The 26,415-nt window shown below is 40.2% G+C and overlaps 1 protein-coding gene across 1 annotated transcript in view; it reads left to right on the forward strand.

The window, feature by feature from the left end:
* The window catches only part of MMP2 (matrix metallopeptidase 2), a 34,584-nt gene extending 12,971 nt beyond the window's left edge, over window positions 1–21,613 (forward strand). Inside the window, exons 6-13 of the mRNA XM_084269928.1 lie at window positions 3,466–3,639; window positions 5,607–5,780; window positions 6,906–7,061; window positions 8,811–8,964; window positions 14,190–14,326; window positions 15,984–16,143; window positions 19,367–19,476; window positions 20,564–21,613. Of these exons, the coding sequence (XP_084126054.1) occupies window positions 3,466–3,639; window positions 5,607–5,780; window positions 6,906–7,061; window positions 8,811–8,964; window positions 14,190–14,326; window positions 15,984–16,143; window positions 19,367–19,476; window positions 20,564–20,667 (1,169 nt within the window). The 3' untranslated portion in view covers window positions 20,668–21,613. The remainder of the gene's footprint in view (window positions 1–3,465; window positions 3,640–5,606; window positions 5,781–6,905; window positions 7,062–8,810; window positions 8,965–14,189; window positions 14,327–15,983; window positions 16,144–19,366; window positions 19,477–20,563) is intronic.
* Window positions 21,614–26,415: the final 4,802 nt, after the last annotated feature.

A 26,415-nucleotide genomic window follows, 5' to 3' on the forward strand; every position in this document is an offset into this window, starting at 1 on the left:
AACATTCTTTAATTTCCAAACCCCTAATTGCCACTTATGGACCCCATCAAGAACTGAGACCTACTGTGGTGACAGCTCTTTATACACCTATAGGGGATGAACAAGCAGGAATGTGAAATTTTAACAGACAGTTAATTTTTAAAAAAGCTTATCAGTAGTCACAGGGCTTCCAGAACTAGCTTCTTTAGCCTAACATTTATTTCACATGCATATACCTGCACGATCACTTTTTTGCCAAAACTTTGCCTTCTGCCTCATTCCTCACCTTTCCCCAAATCTCCTCTTCTTCAGGTTAATCCTTCCAGCTGGAAGACAGCAAAATTGGGCTCACTACTTTAAAATACTCCAAATGCTCAAATATAGTTAGGACGAAGCCAGGATTCTAGGTAGCTGAGGAGACTGAGATCCACATACCCTGACTGATACTTTTGTAAAATCCTGAAGTCACACAGACTGAAAACGTAAGCAGTGAAGCACTCTTGGGGAGAGTGGTTCTGGAAGTTGGTGTTCCTGCAAATGCCTGTGTCAAGGTTTCTGAAATGAACAGAAGGGTTTCAGCCTTTTGTTTCTGATGTAATTGTTTCGCAAGAGCCTTGACCAGTTGTGCACAGATGTTTCTTATTAAATTCAGAGCGGCATTGTTAGCTCATTATTCCAAGGCACCATTTGCTAAACCCCTGCTAAAACATTCAGATAGGGGAGGATCTACATCACAGAGTCTGTGTTGGGGACAACGGTCCTAGTTGCCAGTGTTTGCTCTCTCTCATTTCTCATTTCCATCACCAATAGCTTGGATGCTTCTTGTTACAGAGCCACACCACATATTCGGACATGCGTGCAAAGCTATAGTGCTGCACTATGCTCTGCTGAAGGTATTGCCAGATCTGTACCCCAATTTTGTAGACTGAGCCAACTATCATTTGTCAAAGCAGAAGGGAAGGCACAAAGTTATCTACCTCCTACGTGAGCAGGTGTGCTGAACCTCCCCTTTGCAACACGAGATCAAGGGATCTTGAGCCCCTCTCTTTACCTGACAGGCACGACAAGCTTCTAACTTCAGCACTCTGGCACCTAACATTATTGATAGCTGCACTCTGCCTGTACCAACCCCACACTGCTCACGGTTCTTGTAGGCTGCTGTTCAACTGCTCTCCTGGGCAGAACCCTCATGAAGCCACAGCCACCTCCACTCTGAATCTGTGCCACAGGGGTTTTAGCAGCCTTCCAGCCTGAGCTTTCCCTGTATGACAACTGACGGGCTTTTCTGGGAAGAACTAAGGGTGCGGTGCAGCTCACATAGTAATGTCCAGTCTGAATCTGCTCACACACCAGCGTATCTTCACGGATGTTTAAACTGCTGAGCTTACCATGATGCAGAACAGGGGTCAGGCCCTTTAAGATCCCCTTTTGTTTTCTTTTCAGGGAAACTGACCCATCTCTGTCTTTAACGTTGGTTTCTATTAAAGCAAAGAATTTTCTAGTTAAAATGGGGGCAAGAGGGAGGATTTGAAAAATTAGTAAGCTGTTGTTACCATCACATGATGTTACCTCAAGCAAACTGAAAACATGCATTTTGACTGTGACTCAGAAAGACTCTGTGCAAAGCAGGAAAAGACTGACTTTCCATAAGGTTTTTGCAACTTAGCCATATTTAAACCAAGAAAAAAAGGCCATTAAAATACTGAGTTTGCCAGATCTAGAGCTGAAAGCAGCTCATGTGGTAAATGAGTCATCTAAACAAGTCAGTTTAATTTTGCTTGTTCTTTCAGAGAGGCACAGAGCGTGTTGTGGTTCTCTCTTCCCTAGAGGTAGGATCTCTGTGTGGCTGCTTCCTTGCCCAGGATGCAGAAGGATACAGATGAGAAGTTCAGCAAACTCCTGCATGTGAGCCAGGCCTGCAAAGTTCCAAGTCCTCTCCTTAATGGGGCTGGAACTTAATTCAGTAACTTACTGGTTCATGCCACTGATACTGTGGCCAATTACTGATTTAAGTGGAAAACGCAAAACGGATGATGTGTGTCACCATACCGCATCCTTAGAAGCTTCCCCATCACCCTTCAGCCAGAACATTTGTGGGATTTTTTTTCTTGCTGATGTAAAAAATGACGCACGCTCACACACAACAGCTCTTCCCATCCATGTATCTGACTAAGTAAAGGCAAAATCCCCCAGATCCTCCACAAAGGCACCAAGGTTACAGTGACTTTTTGGTGATCAAAAATTACACCATCAAAGTTACAAACCGCCTGTCAAGCATTCCCACATACAGGTTTGTGGTTTAGCTACAGCTTTAAACTGGGGGAAGGAGAGGGAGAAGTGATCCCCTTGGGGACCTTACAAAAGGCCAAATCATGCATACTTTATGCTGGGAATTCAACCCAACGTGATTTGTTCTGAGGTGCTGATCTTAAATCTCAAGGGCATGGCTCCAGGGAGGAGCTTTCAGCAGCACATGGCACTCTCACTGTCCTACCAGTGAGAGTCCTGTGAAGAGAGCAGCTAAGAGAAAACATGGGCACGTGTGCAAGATGCTCCAAACCACCTGCACTTCCAAGTAACTCCATTTGGGCATTCATTTTTTAAATATCAGCATAGGAGATGTTATCTGTATTCCTCTAGATAGTCCAGAAAATTTACTAAAGATCTTAAAAACAGATCCCATAAGTCCTGTTTAATCTATACTCATTCACCCACAAGAGAGATTTCTGGTTCTCATGGCACCTCGTTTGTGTATGTGGATAGACAACAGGCAACCCCTACGAGGCCAATACACTACTTGAGGAGCATAAAGCAAACAATAGGGGAAGCCTCCAGTGTTCAGCTTTGTTGGCAGAGTCACATTTGTCATCTCTTGCTTATCTAATTAGTGCCTGAGCCCAGGTGCAGGGATTCTCAGAAATAAGAAGCAAAGCCAAGAGAAGAAACTTATGGGCTATTCTCTGACTTTAACTCTACTGTTTGTCAGCAAAGAACTGACAATGTACATGGATGGCTATTGGGAAAAAACATTCTGGCTGTCAGTGGCTCTACACAAAGTTTGCCATTCTAGCTAACATGTTTCATGCAAAGTAAATGAATCAGCAGAGAACTATGAAACATGAACAACATGGTCAAAATTCTCTTTCTAAATGTTGTTTCAAGAAGGGATATTAATTTTATGTTATGAGGCAAGCTATAAAGGGTTTACACAGTTCAAACCACATTTAAACAGCTTGCTAGAATTGTCTTGATTGCCAGCTCATTTATAAAGATCAATCATTCCTTTCAATATGCTTGTGAGATTGTAACATCCCTTGTCTATCTTGCCAAAGCTTTTGATTATTGGTGTAAAACAGAGGATCTAAGCATGAACTTCACCATGCACATCAGCTGCCTAATCAAGACCTTCACACATTACCACTGGCACGTTGTGAATCCTTGTCGATACTGAGGTTTGTTTATTGATGTCTTTCATTCTCCCTACAGCACTTTTTACAATGGGAGGCAACGGTGACGGGCAGCCATGCAAGTTTCCCTTTAAATTTCAAGGCCAGTCCTATGACCAGTGCACAACAGAAGGCAGGACAGATGGATACCGATGGTGTGGAACCACTGAAGACTACGACAGAGATAAGAAATACGGCTTCTGTCCAGAGACTGGTACAAGGAATTTTGCTTGCATAACAAAGTTGAATTCCTCATTGGTTTTAACAAGTGTCTCCTTTTTCACACCTTCACTGGAGCACACAAAAGTTGATGAGTTAGGCACAATTTCAGGATAGGTAGCCAAGGAAGGAACTAGAACAGGAGAAATCTATGTACATGCCACAGCACACCAAGTTTATCAGGGATACACAAATGTCACTGAACCATAGGACAAAAATCTACCACTGCAGGAGAACTACGAGTCAATTAGGTCATGGCCCCAGCAGAGAAGTCTCATGTGACAGAAGAAAGCACAAATAATATTTTAGCTCAATATGTAACACTCACACTTGAAAACCCAAATCCTGTTTAGTATGTTACATTTCAGTTAATAGATTTTTTCAGCAATTCAAAAGAGCTAAGTGAAATGGTTTAGCCAGGAAAATAGATTTCTGCTTTCTTCACTGTTTCTTGTACTTTTAAACTTGAGTTTTGCTACATAAAGGAATTAAAGAAATAATGTATAGCCATGTGTAACTTGGTAGTTTTTCAATTTCAGGATACAGGCTAGAGCCATAAGCATTTAGACTCAAAAGTTAGTGATGATGGTTCTAAAATCTCAGGCTTTTAACATTCACCCTGTTGCACCTTGAAGCTACATTTAAACCTACAGGCAACCCTGGTTTTTTGGGTCTTTTGAAAATGATCTAACCATTTCCAATAGGGATTTGAGGTATCAGTATTTGGCCTCCTGTTACTTTTGAAAATGAGGTATAAACCTTCAATTTTACCTTACAGATGCTTTATGAAATAAAGGAAAAAAAATTAAAGAAAGGATCAAATTCACTATAACTTGTTACACAGAAAGACAAAGATCTAAAGGACAGTTCAACCAAAGAACCAATGTATCTTGAATCAATATCAAGTCCTAGATAACACAGACTATATCACACTTAGTTTGAACTTTTCTTTAGCATAAAAGGTTATTGTTTGAGGTAGCTGTGATTCTTTTTTTAAAAATTTCTGGTTTATTAGTTAATAATAATTAATAAGAAATAAATACTAAAAAATATTACAACACACAACTAACTTTGCCTCTGTGTTGCTCTCCTGTACCTTCCCAGAAGACAGACTGTATTTTGAAGGGAACCATAGCTGCCAGGTAGCAGTTTAACTGAATTTAAATTAGTTATATGCTTTTTATGATTATGATACCTACTTTAAACTCTAATTTTAAATTTAGAGTTTTCACTCTAGAAAATACTTGTACATGCACATACAAGTGTCATTTCTTATAAATTACCACCGACTCTAGATAGATGAGAACATGCTTAGGGGAAACATTTACAATTTTTTGATAAACACTGGTTATAAAAAAAATTCATCCACCTTTAATATTCTTTTCTTGAGAAATGTTTAAAACCATATGCTTTTAAACTGTACCCTGCTGTCAGCATAAAACAATTCCTCCATTTATTTAATATGACTCTTCTTCTGGATCTTTTGTTGGTTGTTTTACTTCAAAGCTTATACTTCACTGGGACACGTACTGACCAGGTGAATACTCAATAGCCCTTTAGCCTTTCTGGCCCTAAACCTACCCTTGACCTATGTGAGACATACTTTAAAACATACCAGGAAAGTCCATCAAAAGACACTTACTATGAAATAATTTTTCACAAAACAGCGTTATCTGCAGCTTTCTTAGAGCTGTGAACAGGAGTTTGGGGCTCATTCTTACTCCCACCAAAACTACTGGGAAGATCAGTGCAGTGGCAATGCCTGGAGTTTTTCCTTTTCTTCTCTGTCAGAAAATTTTCTTTTCCAATATTACTTTTAATCTAAGTCATGTTCTTAAGAAGCTTACCAATTTTCTGCTTGCTTTCTGTTTTTACTGTGTGGTTTCAGAGAAGATGCATCAGCTTGATCTCACTAAAGGGATTCCCTTCTCACTGTGCTGGTTTTTTTTCCATTTTCCACAGCCATGTCAACCGTTGGTGGCAATTCAGAGGGAGCCCCTTGTGTATTCCCCTTCATCTTCCTTGGGAATAAATACGAGTCCTGTACGAGTGCCGGGCGCAATGACGGGAAGCTGTGGTGCGCTTCTACCAGCAGCTACGATGATGACCGCAAGTGGGGCTTTTGTCCAGATCAAGGTAACACAGTTTGTCAGAGCAACACAATGGTGACAACATACTGACCTCACGGATGACGTCACACTAATGATGATTTCATTCTCACACTTACCACTCACACTGTCTGGTTACAGTAGTTTCCCCCAGCCTGGAATCCCAGCAAACGCCCTACATTTAAACAGGAGGCTATCATTATAGAGTCACTCCCAGAGCTCATCTGCCTGAAACAGGCAGATTTTCTAAACTTTTAACAGTGAAGTATCTTTCCAATATAGAAACCAAATACACATTTTGGAAATGATGTTTTTTCTTATCACCAGTTTTGCCTGCAGAGGCAAAAAGCCACAAGTACTGTAGTATTTCACTAGTACGTAATATTTATACTCTGCTATTGGCCAAAGAACAAATGTTAAACGTAAAAAAATAATACATTTGTCACTGATATTGCTGAGGATGAAAAACATGTTTAAAGAAATGAGTCAGTATAAAGTTTGTATGGTGAATATCAGTATTGTTTAATCTTTGTACTTATTTGCAACCTGGGTAAATTTAATTACAGCAAAAAGCTTTTTACACATTTACAAACAAAGTCTAGATTTAGGTTTTTCTTTTAGGAGGAAAATAACTGTCAGATTTCAAACCATTTGGGCATAACTGATAAAATATCATCCTATGATAAAAGAACATTTTTAACCTAACAATATTTGGTACAAGGGTCCTGATTCAGGCTCTGTTCAGAGACACACAGACAAACAGATCTGGTCATCCCTGGCATGCCATTTCACAATGAAAAGTAAGATCTGAAGTCTAGATGGCAAGTTTAATTCTCCGTGCTTACAAAAAAACAGTCTGATTTTATTTGCTACACTTCCTTTTTCCACAGAAGTATTAATACTGTGGTTAAAATCACTTGCATGCGAGATAGCAGCAAACATCAGCTGCAGAAGAGGATTTAGCATCTCTAATTAAATGATTCTTCTGGCAATATGTTTGACATTCACCGCTACCAGCTGTAAATACTAATTATGCTATTTATTAGGAGATTTTTGATGAACAGCGAGGAAAATAAAATTCTAAGACTGTAACCTGCGTGCTACACTTCTATTTAGATGAAAGCAGCTAATACTATCTTGCTGTGTTATTCAGGATACAGTCTCTTCTTGGTTGCCGCTCATGAGTTTGGCCACGCTATGGGATTAGAGCACTCTGAGGATCCAGGAGCTCTCATGGCCCCTATCTACACCTACACCAAGAACTTCCGCCTTTCTCAAGATGACATTAAAGGGATCCAGGAGCTATATGGTAAGGTCCTCTGTCCTCAGCAGAAGTCATCAGAAAAGTATGCAGCACAGGTTGGAATTTGGGCCTCAGAATTTGTAGTAAATTACATACTGCACAATACCACTGATGCCAGAGACAGCCTCTGTCCTTGCTCCCTGTTTTCTTTGTGTTACTGTCAGGGCTCCTATTTCAATCAAATATAACCATTTAATGATGAGGGGTCACTACATTTACTGAACTAAAATGAACCCCAAAATTCCCCACAACTAAACTTTCAGATGAAAATTTCTAATGCCTTTACTGGGACAATGAAATGCCATTCTTTTCTCTAGCTTGAAATAATTGATGCAGGTTTTTTGGGGTGCCATTGTCTACAAGACTCTGAGCTTCCCAGATTGCAACTCCCTGTGAAGAGGGAAGGACGTTGTTTCCTCTCCCAGCCTGGAACCTGTTCATATTGCCTTCCCATGACAATTCAAGTGGTACTGTCACCATAACATTTGCAGAGTGTGTGGGAGAGCTGATACTTTGACACAAGTGTATTTGGCAAGCTCCTAGTGTATTTTTATGATGGTTCATCCTTAAAATTTATTATTTTCTCCACAGATACTCTTAGTAAAATTCATAAGCATTATTATGATTAAAGTTCCTTCTATGTACATATTTTCTACCTTGTAGAGGCATGAGTATACTACAGGCAATTAAGCAGTCACAGAAATCTATAGCATTTCTCTTTCTGCGCTTTTACTTTTCTACTGAGAAATCTTCCTAATTGTAAGTGACTATATCCTACAGTATTCAACACCTTGGAAATTATAAGAAGAATATACCAAAAATGATTACTACATGAGACGCCTTTTTATCAAAAATCTGATTTGAATCATCATTTTTTTCCTTGTTCTTAGTTGCTTTAATTAAGACTGGGAATTGAGACATGGGCAAGGTTAACTGAATTTTCTAAGCTCACACAGCATATCTTTGATAGAATGCAGAGTTTAACCCAGTTCTCTCGAGGCACACTTCAAGACGCAAGGCAAAACTATCTTTCTTGCTTCTTTATAACTAATACAGCCTTTTACAAACTGCATTCTATATAAAACAAAAAACCCTTTGTTTTTTTCCATTATTATCTCAAATCAGCTACACTCCACTTTGTTTCATAGAGTAAATTGACCTGGTGTCTAAGAAAAAAGGCAAATGCCTCACAGCAGCGGTCAAACAGTAAAACAAAACCAACCAAGCCATATGGCAAAGTGCATGTTCTGAACAGCACACTGTGATTATTGGTAAGGGCAGAAAGATGATACAAATGGCTCAAAATGCATCTGACTTGCAGAATATTGGCACTTCTAGAAGGAAAAGAAATCTACTTTGCCATCTCTCAGCAGAGTTGCAGATAATTCTGAATAGGACCTGGAAATGCATCTCTCTTCACAAGCCAGTAAAATAAAAATTGTGATGTTAACATTAGAACCAGTATATTCACTTTGGAATATCTTTCAAGCTAAATAGGCAGCTCGACACAGACAGACACTCACACAAGCATCGTGTTGTGAATGACACACAGCAGACTGAGGCAGGACTGGGAGCTGAGGCCCTCTCAGCTGTACCCAATCACCCTTCCGCAGAGATTTTATTATAAGTTTTTTCTCCTTCAAGCCCTGTCTCCAAACAATTCCCCTTCTAGAAGTTACTGTAGTTCATCTTCTCTCTGTAACTCATGTGGCACCCTGTTTCAGTGTAACGGAAGATCTCTGTTCACTGTTACAGAAGTATCACCTGATGTCGAACCCGGACCAGGGCCAGGCCCAGGCCCAGGCCCACGTCCCACCCTTGGACCTGTCACTCCAGAGCTCTGCAAGCATGACATTGTATTTGATGGAGTCGCACAAATTAGAGGAGAAACATTTTTCTTCAAAGACAGGTAAGAGAAATTGCTTACTGATGGGGCCTGAAATGGAAGCATCTCTCAGATCCGATTCATCAAAGTCTAGACATTCATTATTAGGCACAATCTCTGCCCTTTCTTTTGTGTTTTCAGAGACAGTAAAGTGTCCTAATGAACTCATAAGGGAAGAAGATGGTAAATTCTGGTTTTATGGTTAAATAATATGGCCTTTGCCACCAGGGTACACTGTTGGCTTGGGGACAGCGTTTCTATGAGAATCTTATTGGAAACAAGGTCAAAAACCTTTCTGACCTGCTCTCATCTCATTTACCAAGCCATTCATTTCATCACAGATGGTATCAGGTTGGCCAGGCATGATTTCCCATCTGAGAATCCAAGCTGGCTATTCCCAACCACCTTCATGTCCAAGGGACTGTAATTAGAGATGATCACACCAGATATTCACCTTTTCTAATCTCAAACTTCATTGAGAGTCTGGAATTTTCAACTTCAGTCATTATTCAGATTTGTGGTGGTTTATAATTTCTGCTTTCTGCCCTACATTGAGATTGCACATGCCAAGATGCTAGGACAATGACCTGGGCTGGTGGAAGTTCTAGCTAAAATCAGGACAAGGAAATGCCAGAAACCTCATCAAAAAGTCTGTCCTTGTGGTATTTTCTGCCCAATTTTACAGATCGCAGAGCAAACACTAACCCTGGTGTCAGCCCTGCTGGCTTCTGTGGAGTCACAAAAGGGTTGCTCAAAAGAGTGACGTTGCTGGGAGTCACATCTAAACTTCCACATGCTTATGCAAACCAGAAATGCACCCCCAAATCTTTGGACACTTGTTGATCTGTAATGGTAACCAGAAAATTAGCAATGGAGAAGATGCCTTATCCAGTCTATTGCCTGCCAAAGAAGGATTCATTCCTTATAAAGTATTTCTGGATGCCTTTTGTAGCAAAACCTACTAGGATTCAGCAATGGAAATCCCATCCCTTTCAGTCAAATAGAGTTCTGCAGGCACTATCCTTCCTGACTTCATTTCACATAGCCTACATTCTGAGGGGAAGGTTCAAATCTAATTGCCAGAAAATTTCCAGTCTTACATTTCTAAAGCCACTCCCCAAAAACAGTAGTTTATCCAAAGCCATTGGCAATAATCTCAAGTGCTTCTTCCACCATGGAGACACTGTTCTAGCAAATCTTCAGTTTTAGCATAACTTTCATTACAATAGACAGACTGGTCCAAAAAAGATCTATTCCTTTCCCATGTTCATCAAGTTACAACCATGGAAATCTATGAGCGAAGTCTTGTCCCCAAGTGGTTTTATCCAGGTTGAGTCCAAAACTAATAATAAATAACAGTATTATGTGACTCACGGCTGCTGTGATAACACATGAAGGACACTGGTGACTGGGATAGACTCCACGTGTGCAAGGCTTCCAAGGCTGAAGACACAAAAGGCATTTTTGATGCAATAGCAGAGACATTCCTGGTGAAAGGAGATGGCTGCACAGCTGCAGCTCTCACAGCCTTCGCCAGGGCCTGTATTACCCAGCTGCTCAGCAATGAAGAGCATCTCCCAAGGAGTACAGGACTTTGCAGCACCATGGTGGGAGAATGTAAAGCTCCTTTTTCCCCTACCATAAATCAATGCCCAATTTCAAGTCATTTATTCTGTTATCCTGAACACTCTCCCAAAGCCACTGAAGATCTGGACACACTCATATTCACTGTGAGTGCCTAAATCAAACATTGTCTCCTATCATACAGAAACATATATAAGCATCTGAAGCTGGCAAAAGTATCACAACTCGCCTGCTCATTGCTCCATGCCAGAGGTCAGCTGAAATCTAGGAGAAAGCAGAAACTAACAAATGAGGTCCCTCTCATAAAGCAGCAATTCAATAGGTATTTGTGTCTCCTGGTGGTGTTAAGTCCGGCCAACTCCCCCAGATTTCACGTTTCATCGAGGATATATGAAGAATTTATTATTATGCTGCAGAGTTTAACTCTACTTACCAGCTTTTCCTAACAAAAAATTACAGTCAATTGGATATTTTTCCAGGCTATGGTATGCAGTAATTCTTTCTGTGCACTTCCTTCTAGTTCCCATCTACATGATGCTCTGAATAATGGTGCTTTGGGTTTGAAATTTGACTTAATGTTTAGCACAGCTTTTGTGTTTCAGCAATGCAGAAATGGGAGTTACATTTCTGGCTACAAGAACACAGTGCTCCCCATTTCTGCTACAGCTGCTAGGGGCAAAAAGAGTTCATTCAGCATGTCTGTGGGGACACCTGTGATATCTTTTGTACTATTCCTCTTGGTCCTGCTAGCAGCAGGCTAAGATTCCTTACAACGCAGTGAACCCCAGTGGCAAGAAACTGGCCACAAAACGGCCTCACAGTCCCACTGGTCCAGCCACACAGAGAGCCAGCACCGGGTCCTGGCTGTGCAAAGCTGGCCCCGCCACCCTGGCCTAACAAGTGTGCAAAAACCAGAGCCCAGCTTTGCTAGTATAGTCATCAGAGAGCTGAAGTATTCACCTCATCTCAGTGCCTTCAAAAGGAAAAACATCTTCACACAGCAGCATAAAACCTTTCAAGCTCCATGGCATTCACAGCACACTGATCCTCTTCCACTCACTGCTGGGCACTGGTTTTCAGCCAGACCTCCACCTTACTGCTGCTTTTGTAAACTGGTAATCACACAAGGCTTGATCTAAAAAGGAACAATTTAAAGTCTATTCCTAAATCAGCAAAGCAATTCAGTGTTCTCTATAATCCCAACAAAGTAGAAGTATTTCACATTCAGTTGGCCAGAGAACTATGCAAATACCAAAACAATCTGTTGGAAGTGACTCATGCTTTATCGGACATGCTGCAAGCGCTGACAATTGTTGAATTGTTTTGCTCTAGAATGGCTCTGCCTGTCAGTCTTGCAGCTTTCCAAATATCAGGCAGGCAGCATTATGACTCACTTTTGGAATTCAAAAAAAACAAATGTCTGTCATGTGTTGTGTGACTTTTATGATTCATGAAAATGACCGTAGCATCCAACTGTCGTATCGCAGCAGGGAAAAGAGAAAATAGCAAAAAGGAGGTGAGAACCGATTTGAAAAAGTATTTTTCCCTCTCTGCTCAAGGCAAGGAAATAAAAGAGAATTACTGGAGATGCTGTTGACCATAGAAAACACTTGAGCCTTTCCACTGGGCACAGAATCCTTCGAGTAACCAGAGTCCCTGCGTATGGCGTTTACATAGATGCTTTTGTTCTGAAAGTGAACAAAAATTGAAACTTCTAAAGTTCACTGAGACATTAAAAAAAGACCTGATAATTTGGTCTCTTTACACTAATAATAATAACACTTAAAATGCCAAATCTTGATTACGTTAAAATATAATGTAAAATAGCTACTGTAACAAAGTGTTAGAGCTGTCTATAAACATACTGTTAACATTTAACCTGAGTTAAAACATTTTAACACATACCAAATGAAGTGAGAAAGCCAAATAACTAATTTCATTATTTCCTCAATCAGATGAGTAGAAATAAAACCACTTTCTACCTGATTCAAAAACAAGAGAAAATTCAGCTTTGACAAAGTTTCCCTTTCCATGAGAAAAGCTGACCATTTTACCATGCCTCTTGAAATGTGTAAGGCCTGGTGTTCGAGTCTGTTTGCTCTGGCAAGTTTGGAATTCACACAGATAGTAATTATTAGTGCTGACTCAGCCATAAATCAGGCCCAAATTTGATTGGGAATTCTGCAATTTGGATTTTTAAAGGCCCTACTTTTATTAATGTAGTGTTAGAAAGATCTGTGATACGCATTTCTAGTTCCTATCATATTGGATATGCTTTTCTGTCTGAAGAGAGATGCATGAAACAAGTGTTCTTACCTTTTACAGCACTTCATGGGCCAAGAGCAAGAGTAAATTGCTAAGCACCTCATTATTGTAAGCTAAGCCTCTTATTGTAAATGAAAATTATGAGGACTTATGCTCAGAGGTATTTTTGCAGGTTAAAAATACATATATGTACACAAACTGAGAGTAAATGAACATATTACTACCTTGAACACTCGTAGCATGTCAGGTTAAATTAATATGTATTTTTAATTAAGAGACAAAAAAAATGCACTTGCCAGTTGCACTCTTCCTCATATCAAACACTACAGCTTATCATAATTTGGTGTGCAGCAACTAATCATACTTGCAAATGCATTTCAAAGTGTTTTATTTGTCCTTGCTAGCTCTGTTCACAGTCAAACCTCTGCTAATAAAAAGACAGCAATTTAATAAATTAATTTAGGACTGCTCCTCCAAGTTTTAGGCAAAGCAAAATTCAGTTTCAGATCCTGGCGGTCTCCAAAATTATTCTAGGTAGGAACAGGCAATGAATGTTTGTACTCTGTAAAAAGATGCCAGTAGTAACCTGAGATTCAGCAACATAGTGATGGTTAAAGCTGTTTGGCCAGAGAATTTAATAGTTATAGCTTGGTGCAAGAGTGATTCCAACAGCCTGCTGAATTTTCATTTTATGACCATATCAAAACTTTTGTTCTGTTGGGGAAAGAGTTCTTCCTTCTGTGGAGGAGGAAGTAGCAGTGCCATTTCTAATACCAAAAGCCCTCAGCACAAAGCTCTGCCATTTAAAGATAATTACAGCTTTTTAAAGCTTAAATCAAATTATGATCCTACTTATACATAAAATAGCCGATAAATTACACTCTGCATTTCTCTAATGAACATTTTTAGTGCTAGCAGTTTCTTTTACAGCCAAGCTCACTTCCAAGCAGGTTGATATATTGTTATTAAATTTGAACTTTTAGTCACTACAATAGTAATTGCAAGAGCAATTCACAGAATACAAATCTCCACTTCTGTCAAACGTTCATCCATCTGTTCCATGCACAACAGCAGGAGAGCTCTAATAGTTTAAATGCCTTGAAAACGAGTTTATTTGGATACTAAAAGGGCAGGAACACAATTTGCCCTGATGCAAAAAAGCAACAGGAGCACCAAAACTATCAGCACAAGCAATTTCATCTGCCATCCAGAACACAGCTTATTGTGCAACTGTGTTCAGCAACATGCTTCTAAATCAATGATTCGGGTTTTCAGTCGTGTGTGTGTGTGTGTGTGTGTGTGTATACACACTTATGTGGCCTTTGCCAGAAATTATGAGAAACAGATGTGCTGGTGAATTAGTTCGTTGTAAATCTCATCCAATCTTCTGTTCTGCTCAGATTCATGTGGAGGACTATAAACCCCCGAGGAAAACCCACAGGTCCTCTTCTTGTTGCTACATTCTGGCCTGATCTGCCAGAGAAAATTGATGCTGTCTACGAGGCCCCTCAGGATGAGAAGGCTGTATTTTTTTCAGGTATTGGTTTTAAGTTTTAAAATATAAGTAGCCATTTGCATAACTGGTTCATTCGAGCTCTGAGTTGTAACTTGGCCAGGGAAGGGCCTGCCCAAGAGCCAGCAGAGCCAGCAGGGATGGGTGAGAGCACTCAGACATGCCCTGCTGAGGTATTAGGACAAGGGCTGGATCTAACAAACTGAACAGCATTCAGCCTCATTTACAACAATGAGGAGCCATAAGCACCAGGAAAGACACATTTAACAATAAGCAAGACTTAAAAGGCAACAGTAGAAGCTCTGTCATACCAGTCACTGATCTTTCTCTCTCCTGTTTCCTCTGACTTTAAGATACTGTCTTGAAATTAGTCTCCCCCTCACCCCCATGCCTTTCCTTGTCTCCTCTTCTTGTGCCGAAGTCTGACTTCTACTTCAGCTTCTGAGCACCTGCCCGGCAGCTCAGGAGGCAGAGGACGAGGGCAGCAGGAAGTACAGCCCTGTCTGTCACAAGTCACACACGGTTCAGCCACACAGGCCAGATTAGCAGAGTTGAGAGGCTGTTTTCAACAGGGAAAACTGAGCCAGGGAAAACTGGGCTCCAGTATCCACTAAAAACATGACTAAACATCTCCAATCATGTAAAAACCATATGGCCAATGCTGCTGTACATTTTCTGTACAGGAGGGAAAAAAGCAATGATAATCTATTCTGCATGTCTCAAAGGCTACTTGCTTTAGTTTACATGGAGGGGAAAAGAAAACTTCAGGGAAGCCAAAACACTTTAAATATTGCACGTACTATACCTAATCCTTTTACATCTAAACCTCTCTCCCTCTCTGTAATTTCCAGGAAAACGTAACTAAACGGCTTCTAAAATAAATAAATAAGAACTCTCAAGCAAAGAAAGAGTGGTTTGAAAGTTACCTGTATCCCAACTACCTTAAATACTTACCAAGTATTACCAAGACCCACCCTTTGCTCCTGAATGGTGAAACAGTAACTCAATCCACACTTCACACTTTTCTCCTGTTAATACTTTGCTTACTTCTTTCCCACTAACCCAGAATCAAAGAAATGTCCTTTTCATAAGGGAATCTTCCTGTGGCTTTCAATTAATCAACTGAGGGTATTTATTAATTAAACTGTAGCTCCACATAAAGAATACTAGTTCATCTGCTAGTACATATCTGGAGAGACACTGGAAGATCTCCTATGAAAAAAGACAACAGTAACAGGAACTCTTGGCAAAAACATCTGCTTACTCACTCAGTAAAATCACCCAATAAAACAAAACAAAGAATGAAGATAAGCTTCTGCATTTGACCTTCAGAGGCCCATGCTGGTTTCAGGCCATCTTCAACATACAAAAAATTGCCAATATTAACTATTTGTTTTAATATAACCCCAACTGTACCAAGACACTGTCTGCCTCAGAAATGAGACAGCTCAGAAGGAAGGAAAGAGGACAATGCTGAGGCGATGTCTTTTGCTGAGAGGCAAGCAGCACTTAAGAGGCAAAAGCAGAAACTGCAGTCACAGAACACCTGCACTGTAATCCAGTGCTTCACAGGTGGCCAGTTCATGTCATAAGAAGTTGCATGACAAAGCATAAAAGAAGAACTACTCCTCTGTAACTGATAAACAAACTGTTTGTTTGCTTTGTTTTCTCCCCTGCTTAGGAAACGAGTACTGGGTTTATACAGCCAGTAACTTGGATAGGGGCTATCCAAAGAAACTCACCAACCTGGGACTACCCCCTGATGTGCAGCGCGTTGATGCCGCTTTTAACTGGGGCAGAAACAAGAGGACATACATTTTTGCTGGAGACAGATACTGGAAGTAAGATGCATTGCAGTGGTGGTGGTGTGCTGTTAGCCATGCTGTGTGTCTAGGGCTGAATGCACAGTGAGGTTTGGGCCGCAGGAGCCAAATGCAGGGGTTTCCTCCTTTGAGGATGTACAATTCACACTGACAGCAGTGGTGAGTGAGGATGCTGAACCAGGGAGTATGACTAGAAAAGCATGTATGTGAGAAAACAGCTTGCAAGGAAGACTCTATCTGAGAGTCTCTGTCAGGCTGCTCGTCCTTAACAACCCACTCCTCAACCCCTATGTACCAGCAACTGAAGAGAGGCAAGCTGTCCCTACTGTCAGCTCACAACTGCTGGGAGAAAACTGAAAGAAATTTCCTTGAAAACAGGTCAATCTCCAATCGCCTGAAGCCAAAGAATGACCAGATTGCCTTTGAAATTCTTTCAGTAAGCTTCCAGGGCTGGAGGGGCTGGATGGGAAAGAAACAGCAGTGGGCTAGCAAAGCATGCTGGGGATGGCTATCAGTCCTTCCAGCAGCTGATTTACCAGTCGCTCACACAGTTGCTTTACTAATAGAGCTGGCACTGAAGAGAACTGAGCAAACCCCTAGAAGTGGTACTTGAAGGAAAATCTTAGCTTCAACTGTGACAGTCTCAATGATCCTTTTCACGTTTCCAGCATATAGTCAGTTTTTTGTTACAAAGCACATGTTACAAAGAAATGTGGTATCCCTCAAATGCACGTAACTCTGTAATTGCACTAAGGATCTATTCAAAAAACACTATGAGAAGTGATATATGATGCAACAAAAACAGTCAGACTCAGGTGACCTGCTACCACACTCTGTCCAGGAAAGGCCTTTGACACACAGATTAGGAAGGAATGTCCTTAAAATGTCTCAAGGCTACTACTGTGATAGAAATAGATATCTGACAGCACACCTGGTGAAGAGTCTACTAATTGCATTTAATAGAATTGCATTATCATAACCGGCAGGAAGATCTGGCACAAAAATTCATCTTAAAAAGCAGACACACTTTGGTGCTCTGAGGAGCTTTGTGAGTTACCTCCATTGGCCTATCAGAACAGCATGAGAATAACACAGACACTATCTCCTGCTTTCACCACCTGAGGTCTCTTCCAGGAACAGGACTTGAGGTCAGGAATGCAAACATTAACAGGCTGAAAGTTGAACCATTCATTAACTGACAATTCAGAGGAAAGACAGACATCAGAAACATCCACCAGAAATCTGAAAGATTCTCCAAGCTCTAAGGCTCCCTCTGAGAGATGCTCTATATAAAATATCCAAGGTGGTGTCAGTATAATTGAGTCCATTTCATAAGAACATTAATTTCAAGTAATGATCAAACGGATGAGTCTCTTTTTTATATCCTAATGGCTGTGGATTCCTGTAAGTAAATAAAATACCTTTTCACAACTGCCACTTGATCATAACTTACTTTCAACTACTTTAAGGATAGTAGTCTTCTCCATTATTGGGGGGGAGGGAGAACTTAAAAGCTAAAGAATGCTATTAATTCTTAATGTCATGTTGTAGAGACCATCTTAAACATTTACAAGCAGTTCTAATACAGCCATCTGCAATACTTCAGGTTCCTACCCAAACCTACTATGAGTTCACAAAGCTGCTTGTCTTCTCCATACCAACGATTCTTTTGATTCACTGGCCTCCAAGTAATTCATCACTCTAATCACAGACAGTATTTCTATCAAAGTACCTTATCAACTGCAGTCACTGCAAAATGCGTAATTTATTGTTAAGGAATCAAAATGAACTGAAGTGATTTCTATCTGTGTAAAGAAGAAAGCAAGTGGTTGACAAATATTTCAGGAAAAAATGCCTCTCTGTTCAACACAGATGTTATAAGCCTTAAGTATGTGGCTGGTTTATTTTATACAAGGACTCTGCCTCATGGGATCGGAATGGCTACATACCATAGTCCTTCCTGTGCCATTATCACACTTACTTTAAATGGATCTTTTGGAAGCCTTCTCTCCTTCCTTCCAGCCACAAGCTATTTTAATGTTATTGTAACAAGATTGTTAAGCAAAGTGAAGTTTTGTGAGGGAGACGAAGAGGAGCTGGCTCTGATTCCACAGCTGAGGTTTTCAAGCTACCCAGTGGGATACTAGATTTTCTTTAAATATCCAAGGAAAAAACAGTAAGGAATTTAAATTATTAATTTCAATTTATTTTTACCAACCTACTACTTATTTGTACTGGTATAACTTTAGATACAATCCAAGTAGTTCCATCTAGCAATGAGGAAATTGTAACCCGAGATACACACTGCTATGGATCAACAGAATGAAACCAGAAATGCTTCCTTCCCTCAAGTAGTAGTCACCTCCACTCCTGCTCAGCACTGACTCCAGCTATGAATCAGAAAGCTGGGGAAATCAGGCCATAGTCTTGCTCCTTCCACCTTCACTCTCAGGGACCTTGCATCCCTGGAAATTCACTCCCTATATTGAGAAAGGGAGATCCTGGATTATCTGGCTGTAGGAGGGCAAAAGTGGCTTTGCACAAGCCTATCTTTGCATACCCCAATGGAAAGCACACAGAGTGAGACAACAGATCATCTGCAAACGTGGATAGAGACAGATCCACTCACTTCTGAAGGACACTGCAAACTAGATCCAACTTCCATAGGGTTAGGTGGATTTACATCAGCTGGGTTTCTCCTCTTTAGAGACTGTGAAAAACAATGGGGTTTTTTCCCCATATATATTTATCTTGGCATTTATCTGTTGATCATCAGAGAAAGTCAAGACAAGGTAATTGGATTTTTAATGAAATGTTAGGGAAAGTAATTAGTAATTTAATAGCAATCCTCAATTACATGGACTACCAGCATATTTCAAAGATTTAAATGATAGTCATTTCACATTAAAATCTATCTTCACAAGTTGGCTGCTGCCTGAAAAAAGTTACCTTTCCTAGAATTGTTTGAAAATTTAAAACCTTCTGAAAAGGGTTTTGCTTAGAAAGTGTGTTTTCAATTCAGCAAGACTTGCATTTCCAAAAGGAAAGATGCAAAATTTCACAAGGTTTTGGAGGAGGCCAGGAATAATTATAATGAAATAGAAACAATGTTACAATCTCAGTTACTATCATTCTGTTTGATTGTTTTATATAGTTACACTTGCTGAAGACTTCCTGAAAAACTACCTTAAATTTTAACATTAAATATAGATTCGTAATGCAGGAATGTGATTTTCTTCAGGTACAATGAAGAAAAGAAGAAAATGGAGCTTGCATCCCCCAAATTCATTGCTGACTCTTGGAATGGAGTTCCAGATAACCTTGATGCTGTCCTGGGTCTTGGTGACAGTGGTAAGTTGTAATTCTGGTCTAAATCACTAACATGCTCTCTTACTTGTCAGCTGTGAAACTTATTGGATACTTCATACTCCACTAATCACAGTTTAAACATTTTGAAATGGAACATTTAGGGAATAAAACTTCTCCTGAAAATTTTATTGAAGCAAATAATATAGCTATTCTGATGGCCCTTTTAATGAAACTTATTGAATTCCAGACTGCTACTACTCTTTATCACTTACTTCCTTGATGCTGAACACTTTAGGCAAGAAACAGATTTTATTAGCACCTTCCCCCTTTTCTTCCTTGCTTTTTTTTATGAAAAAAAAAAGTTATATACTGCCCTGTTTAAGTTTCTTGAAGCATCTTGGCATTTTCCGTTGCTGTGTTGTACAGGTCAAGAAACCTGCTACACACAACAGACAGGACATGGAGGAAAGAAATCTGTGATGCAGTCACCTTTATGTCAAGATAAAGCCCCTGAGGCTCAGATCTGGGTTCATGTGTGTTTTCCAATTTGGACATGAAGGAAGTTAGCATTGTGGAGAACTCTCTAGTTAGTTTGAGACAGACACTAAAGCAACTCTTGCCAACTTGCATTGTATCAACATCATACTGCTCTAGCACAGCCAGAACATGACTGTGATGGTCTCCTTGATCATAGACACAAATGGGTCATATTGCTCCCCTACCATTTTCTTTCTAACCTCCTATGAACTGCAGCTGAGAGCCTGGCCCATGGTATTAGGTGGCCTCATATTTTGCACAGACATGCATAAATATCTGGAAACACCACTGATATCACGAGTCTCAATTCAATTACATTTTCAACATCTATTTTGCCAGCAAATATTTCTTCCCAGAAAATTCTGGCTCACAAAATGGTGAACTGATTTTAGGTTCCCTATAACAAGATCTCTCTTCTCCAGGATGAGAGTTTTCATGTATTTTTAACATAAATCTTTTCTATTGTGTACAAATATTTTGGGAAATAAGTTTTCTAGTTCATTAAGCTTTATGAAATCAAAGAGGTGAAAAAGCTTTGATTAAGAGTTATGTGCTCAATAATCTCAGTATGCTTTGTTATTTACCTTCACAGGATACACCTACTTTTTCAAAGATCAGTACTATCTACAAATGGAAGACAAGAGTTTGAAGATTGTTAAAATTGGCAAGATAAATTCTGACTGGTTGGGTTGCTAAATTGTATGAGATATTAATAACCAAATATTTACCTTTTCGTTATATGCCTTATCTGTAATTAGAAATAGATCTCGATGCTAATTACTGGACCAGTCTGGTACTGGCACCAAAACATTAAGTACCAGTACTGTACACATCAGATAATTTAAAAGTATTTGCCTCCTCAGTATACAAAAGATTTTTACGTATATATTCTGGTACGACTTTTCAGTTTTCATGCTAGTCATAGTAATTCTAGTAACAGAACATCCCTCATTCTTTATTCCCCTGGTGCTTAAACAAAGCATTGGAACCCTTGGACATGGGATCAGGCCCAAATAGGCTCAAATGAGATGTACCAGCAGTGCACTTTGATTTTTAGTTTTTTAAAATACAACTCTGTTATAAATAGATGGTTTGTCTTGATGTTTTTCACCCTTCTGTGAGTTTGATAATTACTCCCATTTATTTACATAATACAGAAAGACTGTCAAAGGCACAGGTTGCCTCAGGATTTGATTTGTGTTGATGCATGATGGAATCATGGCAAGAAACTGTGTTAAAGTATTGTTTTAAAGTACTTTTTATTTTAATACCTTAGTTAAATTTAGCAATTTGCTTCATGCACTTTGTTACTACTATATAACATGTTTCTATGGACGGAATGACTCTGATTTTTGAAGTCAGTGCGCTATACATAAAAGTCAAGTATTATTGTTTAACTTGGATATTTTCTGGTTTTTATAATATTGGGGGTCTGTTTGGTTAGGTTTTTTTGCTTATGCATTGAGCAACAGAAAAATGTTCTTTTCACAATCTGATGGAGTGTTTCTCATTAAAAAAAAATAATAAAAGAGAAAAGAATGTCCTACACACGAAGTGCCAACGATACAAATAAAATCAAATTACACTGTCAACACTTCTCATGGCCAGGCTTCCTTGTATCATTTGAAATTAGAAACTTGGTAGCATGTCAAAGGAAAGACAGTCTTACCCCAGAATATAACTGCATACTGGATTTATTTAGAAACCTGTGCTGCTTTTTCTGTTAGTTCTTAGATGTAACTGCAGCGATTTACATTAAAGAGATGATACAGTCCCATGCTTCCATGAAGCCCATTGCCTTCTCCAAACAGTTTACATGCCTGTGCATTATCCACTCCTCCTCCTTGCCAGCAGGCTACACCTCACCACACCTCTGAGAGGAGCAACTCCCACTTTGGGAAGCTTTTATTACCACAGACAATTCTCACCTGCGTGACCCAGTGCTACTTTCACCTATGCCAAAAGAGAAGCTATCTCTTCCTGAGGATCTTCATTCTCTTCAGAAATTATTACTCACCTTCCCAATTGGTCCTGCACCAGAGTCAACAAAATAAGGCACAAAACTAAAGTAAATGTAATTGCACCATGTTAATGGTCCAGATCTTAAAGACATCTGGCAACCCTCTCGTGATTGCAGGATCTGTTGAGCCACTGCAGGGATATATGGCCTGTCCTGGCCAAAAACATCTTCCTATACTACTGCTGAAAATATCCTGTAGCTTAAATGACTGCCAGGAGTTTCTTCTGGGCGTCCCTAGAGAATTTAAATTCTTACTGTTTTAAGCATCCTCAATAAACATTCCCTCAAGATTTCCATGTTCCTGTGTCAATACTGCCTCAAACTGCATGTTTTAGCATCTGTATTTAATATGAAGGGTTTTGAAACATAGATATACTAGAGGAACATTTGCAATGGACTTTTTCAGCTCTGAACTTGCTAAACCACATTTCCACTGATGACTGAAATAGGTCCCTTTCTGTCTACCACTTACATATATATTTTTCAACATTACCAAATCTTAGCTTACCTTCTGTAATAATAACACCATAATCCTACAAAGCTCTGCACATCTGGTGGGTTTAAGGAGTTCTGCTCAGCTTCTTGTTTTGTTCTTCCCTGTGTAAATCCATCCTCCAATGACTACATTACTGGCAGAAAAACAGAAATAAATTTTCTGTCCTTAAACCAACTCACAGTTCTTCAGGCTGAGTTTCAGACTGGCAGCCTTAAGCTTATCACAAGTCAATTGTTAACACATCTGTTTCTGTTCATGGACTGTAACACTTGCCAGGTTATCACCTACATATATCAGCTGAGCTGGAGGAGTATACTGACCCTTCTCATTAACCTTTCACATTTGACCTGTGAAATGCCAAAATTCACAAAATGTACCTTGAAAAGGTCTTTGGGTGTAATTCCACTTGCTGGCTGCCACTTTTAAAAGCTCACCCTTGGAGCCCATAAACATCCTGCTCAGCCTCCAGGATTATCACCTAGTCATAATAATGAAGACGACACTTCAAAGCAACTTTACTGCATTTTCAACAGTTAGGGTTGCTTTCCTTTTTCCCTATAAATTTCCAAAAATCAAGAAATTGTACATTTCCTCAATGACTTTGTGCCTCTTCTTTCCTGTTTGTAATGAAAGTCCTTGCCCAAGCAACACTGCAGCTCTGCCTGTAGCTGCCACATCCCATGCTGACCAGTTCCACTGCCTCGCTTCCCTGTTTGGCTTTGAACCTACCCAAACCCCTATGGACTTTTCTGGTGATTCCTTGGCTGAACTGGATTACCCTTCCCAGGCCTGCTCTCTTTCCCTTTCTTGGGCACTGTGAGACAGCCCAAGTCACCAAAGTCACTGTCCTTGCCTTTCCTGCCCTCAATTTATTTCTCTTATGGCATTCAGAACTGAATCAAGGTTTTTACCTGCCTTCTTTACAGAGGAAGAAACAAAGGCCAAAAGCGTAAGTGTTCATCTCAAAAAACCTGACACAAAACTCTATCAACTCCCCCCCTAACTACTACTTCTAGAGTTTTATTACATTGAAGTCAGGTTCACTTAGGACTTTTTGAGGTCAGGGCAGAGTTGCATGCATGCTGCACAGGGGCTTGCTGCAGCACAGATAATGCTCATAGGCTCTTGCTCCTTGAGGTGAAGGCAGTTTCTCTCGGCTATGAGCAGGACAGGCTCTACACACTCTGGCAGGGCAGTTCCAACCCAGTGGAGCAAAGGGCAGTGGTTTAGTAACCACTCTGGCACGATACAGAAATGGCAGCCAAGGCTGTAATGAAATGCCACAGTTTAAATACTTAATAGACACAGCAGCCTGAACTGTGAATCGTGCTTAACAGTTTGTATCTCACTAACACTCTGTATTTGTTAAAAATACATTTTCTTCCTGCTATTTTGTCATTATTTTACAAAGCAGCAGTTACCCATAAATTTAAGCAATTGACTGTAACTGTGCTGTTCTTTAAATCAGGAGGAAATAGGTCCTTTGGGCCAATTTTCAACAAATTCTTTCTATTTATGAACCCAAGCATGCATGTTTTTAGCAGCTAAGACTAGGTGAATGAACCTTCTTCTCCTTTTGGATGAGATGAAGCCAGCAAACAAGCAAGCATTGGGCTCAGTGGGATCACTACAAATGCAGAGATTTTCATCTGCAAGAGGAAACAGTCTGTTCCAGGCTGGTTTGTAAAACGCTCATAAATGCTAAAATATTTCAACGTAGGGAACTGCAGTAAGGACAAAAACATACAACCGGAACAGACTTCCCAAAACAACAACAAACCCAACAGCTCTGAGGCTCTGTCAGACAAATAGCAGTCAGGCTGAACTGGAGGCATCTCAAAAGCTCCCAGCAAGGTTTCTGCATACCGAGCCTGTCAGAGTCACATGCTGTTACTGGGAATGCAGCTCCTCCTGGCATTGCCTTTCAAAACAGGAGTGAGAGCAAAATGGCACCTCAGGATAACTCGTCTAGTTCTGAGATTTACCCCTGCACACAAACGGCTGTGACTTCACACACAACTAGCCAGGGAGCTGAATATATGGCTTGCCCCCAGCCCAACTGCAGAAACAAATGGGCTCAAATCTTCCAGGTGTATGATATTCAGTACAAAGAAAGCAATTCAACAGCATCCATTCTCATAATTATATTAAAAGGGTTTTTTAATAAGATCTGTAATTAGTCTTTTCTTACTCAAGACAAATATCAAGAAACCCTGTTACTACCTCAGAACTCTTCATTCTAATGGAGAATGACAGGACACAGAAATTGTTTAGAAAGGAAAAGGCCTTAAAGTCTAACCATTAACCTAGTAGTGTAGAGTCCAACTGATAAACCACAGCCCTAAGCACCACATCTACATGTGTTTTAAATACCTCAGTGGATGGCAATGTGAACCATTGCTTAAAAAATAACAGAATATGAAGAAAAATGCCCACTTTATTAGTAGTAAAGCAAATAAACTTGTGTACCAGGCTACCAGAAGAAGAGGCAGGGCTGGGTGGGATAGTGTATGTCTTCAGATCAAGACTTCTTGCCTTTTTGGAGAATTCTGATGTCAATACTAGCCTTGGACTGCCTTAGGCTATGAAATTAAGTTATATAATTTCAAGAAGTACACACAGTAACATATATAACAGTGAGGTTTTAAATATATGTCTACACATGTACACACACACACACACGAAGTATCAGCTCATGGCTATATTATAATATGTAAAACAGAATAGAATAGTAGGATATTTTGGTTCTAAGGGACACGCAACAGCCATCTAGTCCAACTGCCTGAATGCTAATTGACCTTAACCTGCTTAGGACATCACATTAGTTTTTTCCCCTCTCCATAAGGTACGCCACATTCTGAGCAAAGGACAATCCAGCACAAGTATGCAGTCTGCACAGGAGTTCTTTCCTTGGTAGGACTAGTGGAAATAACAGCCAAGGATTTCAAAATAATGAGTGATTTATTGGTTTACTCTATTGATAAGTAATTTCTCCATAGCTGAAGTAGCTGAATGAGTGACTGTTCAACACATCGTAGCAGCTTCTACCAACACTACCAGGTTGGTCAGCCTAACCAATGCTGGGAGGACTGTCTGCTGACATAGTCTCTGGGTCATTCTTTCACCTCTTCTTGCAAAGCCCCAAACTCCTAGTATACTTCTACAGTTCAGCCTCAGCCAGCTTCACCACGTGCAGGCTTGGACAGCCAGACCACCAACAAGCCACTCTGAGAAAGGGAGATAATAAAACAAGGCCTCTGCATTTCCCTTGTTAACCTTGCTGCAGACCCTCTGCAGTCACATCAGAGGGTGACCAAACAGAAAACCATTGAGTTTTCAGCTGTCTGTTACTGCCCAGTGCTTTCCTCTGGGACTTCTTGGAAATATTCCTGAGTGACTAACTCACTTTGCTGTAAGAATTTACTAGTATTGCCAAAATAAACTTAACATTGTAAGAGCATAATTGCTTTAATTTACATTAGCCTGGAGGTTGGCAGTCTGTCCCTGGAGTTATTTGGAGGTGGTCTTCTATTCCTAAAAGAAAGGCATTCACAATATTAAGCTATCCAAATGGGCTTGTTTTTCGGGTCTGCAACCTCTCCTCTGACCTCGGACAGCTTTATTCTGTCCTCCCTAGGCCTGTTACAACAGCCACAACACTGCTGCCAGAAAGGCTGAAGCTAGAAAGCAGTTTCACAGCCTGCATTGGGATGCCAGGCAATGACAGAGACCCGGCACCTCCACTGCACCATTTCTAATCATCACTTGCCAAGGAATTGGGAAATTCAGCCACAGGTCTCCCGTCTAGTGCCACATTACACAGCTGAGCCGCAGACATTATTTCTTCTGCGGGTGTACTTATATCAATTCCAGCCACTGTCTCCCTCCACTGCTCTTCTTTTCAAGTCCCCTAAATTGACTTAGGCAG

The sequence above is a fragment of the Gallinula chloropus genome, assembly GCF_964237585.1.
Source record: "Gallinula chloropus genome assembly, chromosome: 13".
Classification (NCBI taxonomy): Eukaryota; Metazoa; Chordata; class Aves; order Gruiformes; family Rallidae; genus Gallinula; species Gallinula chloropus.